The sequence below is a fragment of the Hyposmocoma kahamanoa genome, unplaced genomic scaffold, assembly GCF_003589595.1.
Source record: "Hyposmocoma kahamanoa isolate Upper Pololo Valley unplaced genomic scaffold, ASM358959v1 270, whole genome shotgun sequence".
In the NCBI taxonomy this organism is placed as follows: Eukaryota; Metazoa; Arthropoda; class Insecta; order Lepidoptera; family Cosmopterigidae; genus Hyposmocoma; species Hyposmocoma kahamanoa.
This window is the reverse complement of record NW_020653770.1, coordinates 1,414,294-1,424,528: the sequence shown is the minus strand read 5'-3', so window position 1 is coordinate 1,424,528 and position 10,235 is coordinate 1,414,294. Positions and strand designations below refer to the sequence as shown.

Below are 10,235 nucleotides of genomic sequence, written 5' to 3'. Positions count from 1 at the left end.
TACATACGAAAGCAAATGCCAAGAATATACCGTCAAGCCCTAAGTGTTCCACTGCAATTGGAAATAATGCTAAGACGATGACGTTAGCTAGACACATTGCGGTGTTCGCTATTGTACTAGCAAGGTTCTTGAGCTGAAAAGAAAAACATTTAGTTACACGTTCGAGCAGGGGCTCACTGTTCACAGCTCGATTCAGAATTGTTCTTCAACCTTCATAATGTTAATGGACAATCAAAGAAAAGTTTTATCCGACAGAGTAGTTAATGGAAGCCTGTGAAAGTTCTCCAAAAGAGGATCTGAAAGCCCTGAACCAGGTAATGCATAGGTTCCCAAAATTTTTGGCTCACTTCATAAGATATTTGAAAACACGTAGGTACTTATTTTTTACATTAACAAAATAGTTGACAACGAAAAAAAAAATATATGCATATGTGGTGTAGTTTATATAGATAATTCAGGTTTTTTTTTCAAATGCGGTAGCACCTCATGGACAGCACCACCCCCAATTCAGCGCCCTCTGGATAGGGACTACTATGGGCAAATGTTCAGAAAATAGAAAGTACAATGCATTTGCTATCTAAGTACACACATTATAAAGTGGTAGATAGCTTTACTGGACCACATAATATCAAACCGATAGCAAATGATAATGATCTACCTTAGGAATAAAACACTCGGCGACCTGGAGAAAGGGCACTACTGCAGCCCCCATTTGGAAGACACAGCAATAGCCCAGCACCGCTGCAGGTATCGTCCATTCAGGCGCCCAGGACCAACGAAGGAGTGATGCCAAGAGCGTGAGAAATGTCGCAGATAATATCGTAGATGTCAACATTAAGATCTGAAACGCATGTTTAGGAATCGTAAAGAAATCGCTACGCAAAGAGAGCTTATAACGCGGCTTTATAGGACATTTAGAATTCATTTTTTCAGGCATACTTGGCAAAGCGTCGTGGAGGTTATAGTATGTACATTAGGACTTGAAATGCATATTTAGGAATCGTAAAGAAATCGGCGCAGTACAGAAAACATTTATTAATTTATTTCTTCCTTATTCTTTTAACCTTGTAATGACGTGCACTGATTTACGTATTTCATAATTTATTTTTGTAAGTCTCGCTTTTAAATCAGTGTTTATTTTGTGAGAAATGAGGGGAAGAATATTTTTTCAAAAATTCATTAATTTACTAGAGATAATGTGTTGATAAAAAGTTTTCGACAATTTAATGAATTAATGTTATAACGCGGCTTTGAATTAAAATTTGTCAGTTTTTAAATTTATTTTGTACTTAGTATCTATTGAAATTGCATTTAAATTATGGGTGTGTGTTTTATACCGTCAATATAATACATAAAAACACTTCACACGTCTATGTCGTTCAGAATACGTAAGAAAAACAAAACTATAAGAGAGAAGCTTTGCTTCAAAAATCAAATACATTAAAAATTTATCGATTTTATCTCATCCCTGCGACAAACGTCAAATGAAGTGTCACAGGGATCTTCCTGGTTTGCGTTGAGTACAGATGGCGCGCTTTACGCTGGGCCATTAAAGCGACTCACGAGCAGTGTTGCCAGATTAGGCGATTTTTCGCCATTTAGGCTACTTCAAGGGGTCGTGCGGCGACTGAAAAAGTGATCGGCGACTCGGCGATATTTAGGCTATGCTTGAAATAGATAAAGGCTATTTTAGGCTACTTAATAAAATGTATGGGGAATTACAAACTTGATTGGAGATTTTGTGGGGAATGGAGTTGTAAAACAACTCATTTGGGGATTTGAGTATTTCTACGTGTGGGGAATTGGGGAAATAAGAGAGTTCTTATTCCCCAATTTCCGGCAGCAAGTAGAATTATAGAATTGTTTTCCTTGATTTTTAGGGATTTTATAACTTGGGCGAATATCGGCTACTTAACACACATAAATTGGGGAATTAACTTCGCAAAAGTGTGGCAACAATGCTCACGAGTGCTTGTTTGAGACTTGTGACTGGGGTTTAGGAGATTTTGTTTCAGAACTGATTTTTTTGGTTAACTTTAGTTGGGTGGGGAGGAACAAGCTAGTTGGCATGATCCCGTCAAATCGCCTCTTGAAACACCTCCAAAGAAACCACTCATATATCATCTACCATTGCGAAGATTCAGTAAAGTCTGTTTTGTATGGCGGCCATCTTGGATTCCTTGACGAAAAAAATTTTGGTCCCTATTATATTTTTTGTAGCAGTAGCTCCTTGTGAAACAGTTCGTATAGGGAAGTAGATACTGCCACCTAACCCATTTCCGGTTTGGAAGGGTAAGGGTGCTGGTGAAATTACAGGCACTTAGGACTTATCAACTTATAACGGTCGCAGTGGCAGTGCCCCTAGATCTTTACGATTTAAAGCTCTGAGTAGCATTGCAACTGTTACAACAGGCGTGTCGCTTACCACTAATCGCACGGCTTGTCCGTGTCATCACTTGGCACACACACAAAATAAAAAACCATAGAACATGACCAGGATCCTTGACCACTACTGTTTCAAAGCCATTTACCCCTACGTATACCCATGACTCCTATACGTCATTTTAATCCATCTTGACTCCTTCTGGGAGAACAATCATGTCAATGACTGGGTTAGTCAGTCAGTCAGTCAGTGGTAATCGAGTTGTATTTAATATTAATAATGTACCCATACACTTACCCGCCTGCCAATCAAATCGGAAACCATTAAAGACAAAACACTGCCCGTAAAGAAGGCAACAGCCAATATTACAGTGCAAAGTTCGTTAGAAAGATTTGGCGCTGCCTGTCGGAACAATTGATTTGCGTAAGTTACCATTGCGATTGTTCCACCTAGGACTATAAGAAAAGCGTGGAATGTTACAACGAATAGTGCCCGTTGTGCTGGCTTTGATGAACCTGAAAGTACCAGAAAGTTAGATGGAAGATACTTTGTATATGTTATATATTAATGAATTTGTTAGGTAGGTAATTGACTTTGTAGGCAGGTGCATTCAGAGAGTTTGTCCAAGGATGTATTGCCACTTTAACTACAGTTCTTGCTGCCTAGCAGGAATGTGAGAATGATTGCGTTTCGATTTCGAAAGGTAAAAGTGCTGGTGGAATTACCGGTTCAGTCACAGACATATATCTAGATAGTCGCTGCAAGTGTACGTACTTCGCGTGCCCAAAGTAACTGCAATTGTGGATATCGACCATATTTCTTGCATTGACACATCACTAATGCGATACTAGCGCTCAAGGTGACAGCGCATATCTGGGAACTAACATGCCAAACCTGCTGTCGCATCTGTTCTACTTGTCTACAGTTATCTGTGATTCACTTACTTGCCGCTGCTACACTTCAGAACGCGCTCGACTGTTATCGTAGATAAACACCAGTCGAAAACACGAAAAATGCATAATTCTGCCATTATAAACTATAAAAGCACCATAACTGTGGGTAAATGGGTAAACGGGGACGTTTCCTTCCACGGGCAAGAGATTTTGTAATCAGAAGGTGCATAATTTATTTTAAAAACATTTCTTTTCGTTTTGTATGATTTTCGAGAAAACAAATATGCAACCCAGTGTATGCCTCATGATTTGTAATACATTGCGGCTTTTATTTAGTGCGATATATTTGTGATCCTTTGTTAATACGTTATGAATATCGAACAAACGCGCTTTTGTATAATGCATTCAGTTTCGTGGTACGGCCGGTTGTACATTCTTTTGGCCAAACTTAACATTTAGTGATGTATATGTTAGGCAGCACTGTTCTCGATTCTGATCGATTTTGAAAACAAAGGGACGAAAATTATTATGACCTTAGCAATATTATAAAAATATTCTATAACTCTTTTGTTATAACGTTTAGCAACGTTTCGTTCTTTTTTTCAGTTTTGTAGTTTCTATTATCAGTAGTATCCGTAATTTCGATAATTTTTGCAGCACGTTGCCTCGAATGTCCGAATATAGTGAGCCAATAATTACATACATCGCCGGACATGTAGTACGCGTAATACAAAAAAATATAAAATGCAAAGAATTAACAATGCGCTGTCTTTACAAAAACCTGGAGTTGGTCATATGCATGAGTTTATTGCTTTCGAGGACGAAGGTGGTCTAGTTTATCCCACCTAAGATGCTATCCAAATATGCAGAGAAGCCGAGTTAGAACTCCGAGAAATAATAAACAAATCACAAAAATTTCACACAAGGCCGTCATTAAGTAAACCTCCCCTGATTAATAAGATTTTACCATATTTTGTCAGCAGTAACATTTTCGTTTGTCTTGGCATTCATCAATTTGAGCAATTGCCAACAGAAAACCATCTAGTCAAATTAATTAAGGCAGTCGCAAGTTCATACATTGACGTGCGTATTCATTATTTAAGGTAATGGATATGATCTTCTATTAGAGAAAGATGTTATATAATAAGCTCAATTTATTGGAAGGACAATAATTTCAATATTTGAAGTCTGAAGCCAATTTTCAGAGCCATCATCTTAATGTTAACAAATAATCAAGAAACGCACAACGTAATATACATAAACTAAAAACTAGTTCGTATAAAAAAGTAATTACTAAAACCCGCCATTTCAGAAAAAACTGAGTAATGTGATTTAAGTGAAAATGAAAACATAAGTATTGACTCCCGCCGCTTATAATAAGACTATGTAAAAAACCCGAATAAGTGAACTAAGTTACTTAAGAGAACTAGAAAACATAATGTATTAGAACTACTATGGAAAATATTACTGAGTATCCCGATAATTAAACGAAGACAGGGCGCAAAGGACTTGATTCGAAGTCAAAACTCTTAAATAAAAAAAGATAAAGAAACAAAAAAAAACAAAATAAAAACAAGGTGACAAAAAAGTTTTGTTGGCGTAGTGTTAATTGCTAGCTGATAGGGGAGAATGGAAGGAAAATACATGTTGTGCCGACCCCACCTAGCGTGGGATAAGGACAGGAAGAAGAGAAGCGAGTATTCATTGGACGTAACGATATAAGAACCCTTTTTTTTATTACGTAAATTCCCGGCCCCAGAACGCTCCCGCTACCGCCTCTGTATAGCCAGAGTACCTATAATAATTTCATGTTTTAAACTTACAAAGCATTTTCAAAGGACTCATTTCGCTATCAAACCTCGTTACTTCCATTTGTTCCAACAATTCCTTCTCAGCTCCAATATTTGATGACTTTTCAGCAACTAAAGATTTAACTTGAGATTTGTTCTGCTCATTCAATAGCGCCATTTCTTCTAAAATCTCAGAAGTAGCTGTTGATGCTCCTCGATAAAATTGCAAAGATTTTAATGCTTCCTGAAATATGATAGATAATTGTAATACTTTGTCAAACACTAATTTTGAAAAATAAGGTACCTACTGTGCTCAATGGTAACGATACACAGTTTGATATGTTTAAATATATTTGCTAACTTGGAATAATAACGCATAGAAACCTAGCCCGCACACGCTAAGTGAGGCAAATTGAAGCGCTCCCAAAGCCTACACGAGCGGGCGGGCCGTCAGTACTCAAGGTCAATTTGCACCGCGAACAGCTCCAGAATTTTGGCTAAAACTGATGAAATGTGCGGTAAATGAGTGTAAAAATACGTCAGACAAACATAAAATAGATACCAACATCGCATTCCACAAGGAAGTAACGCGTTTCAACTTGTATTTTTATATAAATGTTCACTAAAACCCAAAATTAACGTACTACTAAAACTAGCCTACATGAATTTGATTTTTGCCTCATTTGTGACAGTTCGTTTGAAACTATCATTCTATGCGTTATTCTAAGTTTGCTAATAGTTTTTTTGGAGACAAGATAAAAAAAATTGTTGAATTTACTACATTAAGAGAAGTCCTAGAGCAATGACAATCTAATACCTAGATTACCTACTACGTAGATTCGACATTTCGCTTCTGGTCAAGTGGGATACTCCAAGATATGTTATACTATATACTTAACGTGACCATACGTCCCGCTTTGAGCGGGACAGTCCCATTTTTAGGCGTCGTTTCTAGCTGTCCCCAAAATACATCACAATGTCCTGCTTTGACAAAACTGGACACACGTGACGTTAATTGTAAAAATTGGCAGACTGCACAAGATTAGTTCTTTTTATTTACAACAATCTGCCAAATGAAATTAAACTGTTGCAAGGACATTCTTTTAAATTACAATTGACAAAATGGCTTTTGACAAATTGCTTCTATAGTAATAAAGAATACTTAGAATTTCCAAATAAAAATTTACATTAATTTGAAGTGCAATTAACAGTAGAAACTAAACATGAAATTAATATTTGTACATCTGATTGCAGGTTGAATACAATGTACCTACCTACCTAATTTTATTTAAGACATTAATCATTACTGTATTCTGGCAAATAAACGTATTCTATTCATTTTTTTTTTAAATCATAATAATCGCGATCATTAAAAACGCTTAGTTCGTTATTTCTTATAATTATTACATATCTTTTATTATAATTATTAAAACAAAAATCGAAAATCATTCGATCCGCTCGGATTCGAAACGTCTCGGAGTCGAAGCCACCACGAAACAAACCAGCTGACCTCATGAATTTTTCTATGTGCTTGTTGTCAGATCTTTGTACTGTGTACTTTTTAGCCATAGCGCCATCTATGGAAAATTTATGAAAGTATTTCGTCACCAAGTTAAATACCTTTACAGCTACCAACCCTGGCTAAAGATGTTGCTATTAACTCAAATAATTTTTTTTATTGAATTGATATTCAATTATTTTTTGAAATATTACTCCTCTAGTTTGTTATAAATATTATTACAAAGATCAAACACTTACAAAGATTCCTTCTTTTTTCTTTTTGGGTCTTTTTTGTTTCTATTTGTTTCTTTTCACTAATTGTGTTCTATTGCTGAATCTTTTTTTGCACAGGAAAAAAAATGGACAGTGATTTTTTTATCACCCTGTATATCTACTATAACATTTCAATGCTTCTGCCTTCTGCTTCTTCATACCTTATAAATGAAGAGGCAAGAGACATGAGCCCAACAACTAGTTTATAAAGGTGCAGTTCTTAAATTTTTCTCCATTACCTCATTTTTCCGTTTCGCTATCAAAAATGCTGGAGTCTCCTTTAGACCACACGCTAGCAAGACGAACAAAACACTCAAAGTCAAATTAATGTAATTCACCACATCATAACTACATAACCATCCGATCAGATACGCAATTAACATGCCAAATGTGAATGATAGAATGAGTATGGAACCCAAAGTGCCTCTAATATGGTCCTGACTAATTTCTGCTACAAAAGGGAAACAGATGACTAGTTGAACGCCTGATGCTAGGCCAACGATTAATCTCCCTATTAGAATAAGGTGGCTGTTTCTGGCTGTAGCTATTATGGCCCAAGATAGCTGGAAAAGAAAAACGCTTTTAATTCGAAATATCAGCAATGAGTTTCAATCACAATGCTTGAGACTGACAATAGAGATTACCGAAAATACCAAAGCACATAAAATACATATCTTCTTCTTTCCCATCATGTCTGATATCCAAGCACTGGCGGGCGTCACTAGAAGGTTTCCCAACATCACCAGGGATCCAACTAAATTGGTTTCGAATTCCGTGAAAGGTGAACCAGTTGGAGATTTGTCACTTTGCAGGGTGTCTATCGCGAAAGTTGGCCAAGTAAAGCATAACCCTGTGAGTAAGGTTCCCAGGGACACTGCAAAATCAAAATTTCTACTAACTATATCCAGTATGTATATGTACGTACAGGGTCAAGAGCACGTCAAGCTGGACACATCAGATTTAAATCCAACTCTTTGCCGCTTACGATAAGAAGAACGGTCCAAAGCACAAAGTGTCAAGCTTGACGTGCTCTTGACAGTACGTTATAATGGAGTTTTTATTTTACAATATAATGTGGATTCGTTCTTCTTTCGACTGATAATTGGAAACTTCTGTCTACAAAGTAGTTACATTAAGTATGCCTGATTTCAAATTAACGAATTTCCTGTACTAGGAACACCTATTTAAGTTCCCAGACCTCCTACTGTGACCGGGATTTAAACTTGGAATATCCTTCATATAATACATCCTGGTTCAACTATCGTTTTAGTGACTCGCCATGACCAAATTGAGGACGTACTGAAGAAACCAGGTTAACTGTTGTCTGTGCCAACCCTGACAGGAAAAGGGCGTGAAGTATGTATACGTAGTACTTATACAAGTATACCTTATGCATAATAAGGGGATATTTAAGCAAGACGAGATTCCTCTATTGGCTGTGATACCTTTTTTATCCAACAATACTACAGTACGTTATACGCTAGCGTCGACACATGGTCGACACCCTCTGTTCGCTATACATCTAATACGCACTAAGGCACTAGGGCGGTCACTATTCTACGAGGCTCAAGCCTTGATAGAATCTTTTTATGGTATCAATGCTACTGACGTGTGTGTTGTTAATACTTGGAGACGGTGACCGCCCGAAGCTCTGTGATCGAAATTCAGTAGCTTGTTTTGAGCGCTGATTGATTCTACCCTATATTGACTATGGCTTACATGTTTAGTTTTTGATACTGTTAGTGTAAGTTGCATAATATGAATGAATAAATGAATACAGCGTACTTTCTTAGACGCTGCTCCAATTAAGAACGGTTTAGAAGCGACACTTGGGATATAAAGGCGATTGCATTTATGCAACCGCGCGTTTGTATCGGTGCAGTCGCGCGTTGGCAATGATGCAGTCATCTTTAAATCGCAACTTCTCGGCAATCTACATTGCGTACTCTTATCGGATGCGTCAACTTAGGCCAGGTTACCCTATGTGCGATTAAAGTTAATCCTCTTATGTATTATAATTATGTACTTACTTATAACGGACGCACCAACTTGAACTAATAATCCTGGCATTTTTAACAATGACAAGTAATTACAATACAATACGAGGCTAACACGAATGCGGAAAATGTCAAGACCAAAAGATATAACAATTTAGTAAGTGTTAAAATCTCCGTCGTAAAGATAACTTTTTATGTAAGTGGATCTCGCAACGTACGACTACTGTAATTAATACCTAACGGTAACCCGTTTATGCTTCCAGGGTTTTCTTAAAATAGACAATTAGGCCATTCATCAACGGCTTTTGGCTTCGAATGGCAATAGATAGATAGATAAAACAAATACAAGAAACAAATATTTACAATCACTTAACAAAGTATTACACAAAAGCACATAGAACATAAATAATTAATACATATTAACATAAACACATAGTTGCAGAGAGTGCATAATTCTTAACTGATCAATACATATCTGCAACAGTGTGTTGGGGTTTTTTATAATATCAAGTGACGGGAAGAACGAGTGGTCACTCAGAGCTTTAAATCGCACCCTGAGACACAAGTTAACAAGTCCCACGTGCCTGTGATTTCACCAGCACCCTTCGAAACCGGAACGCAGTAATTTTCACTTTATTTTACTAGCAGTAAAGCTGCTTTTGAAAGAGTTCGTCCAGAGCAGTGACACAGAATAGGTTCTAAAGTGTCTCACTAGATGTCACTAGCGGCAACGAATGCCGAAAGCCAGAATAAAGTTCTATAACAAAAACACATGAGAATTTCGTCGGCTCGGTAACTGGACCCGTAGCTCAGTTGGTAAAGAGCAATGCTGCGGTGCAGTGGACGTAGGCTCAAGTCCCACCGACCGGGTCGACGAAGAATTTTTCTACTGTTCGATCTTTGTATTCATAACAAAACTAGTGGAGTTGTTTCACAATAATCTCAGTACAGAGTACTAAAAAAACCGACCTCAAAAGTACGTGGAATTACGTCTATTTGCTAAGTTTCATCGAAATATCCCCTAGTTCGCCACTATACAGGACTTGATACTGGAGATAATAAAAATAGGTTCTCACTACGACAGTTCTCAAGGTATATCGAGAGAAAAACGCCTTGAATTGGAGAAATAGCAAAATCAACTATATAATTGCTAAAAGTAATTGCTCTTAAATTAAAGTTAGGCGCTATTTATAAAAATGAATGTTCATGAGTGAACAGCCACCCTTTGAGGTGGATGATTTTCTTCAAAATGAGATGGGACCACTATGGAAATACCTCCTTTCCAACAAAAAAAGAATCATGAAAATCGGTTCACAAATACCGGAGTTATCGCGTAACATACATACAAAAAAAACATACAGTCGAATTGAGAACCTCCTCCTTTTTTGAAGTCGGTTAA

The 10,235-nt window shown here is 37.1% G+C and overlaps 1 protein-coding gene across 1 annotated transcript; it reads right to left on the bottom strand.

Annotated features, from left to right (window-relative positions):
* Positions 1-548: 548 nt before the first annotated feature.
* On the bottom strand, positions 549-8,909 carry LOC113229019 (facilitated trehalose transporter Tret1-like). Its single transcript, XM_026462490.1, has 6 exons — positions 8,870-8,909; positions 7,484-7,713; positions 7,079-7,402; positions 5,100-5,310; positions 2,681-2,898; positions 549-841 (listed from the first exon to the last, which is right to left on the bottom strand). The coding sequence occupies exons 1-6, from the start codon at positions 8,907-8,909 to the stop codon at positions 629-631; spliced, it is 1,236 nt and encodes a 411-aa protein (XP_026318275.1). The 3' UTR covers positions 549-628.
* Positions 8,910-10,235: the final 1,326 nt, after the last annotated feature.

Bases quoted from the DNA above. Each gene is read 5' to 3' on its own strand.
- LOC113229019 (XM_026462490.1), bottom strand. From the start codon at position 8,909: ATGCCAGGATTATTAGTTCAAGTTGGTGCGTCCGTTATAA. The intron at 7,714-8,869 runs GTAAGTACATAA...TTGATTTTGCAG, and splicing joins AGTTGGTGCGTCCGTTATAA to TGTCCCTGGGAACCTTACTC. The intron at 842-2,680 runs GTAAGTGTATGG...CATGCGTTTCAG, and splicing joins CCGATTTGATTGGCAGGCGG to ATCTTAATGTTGACATCTAC.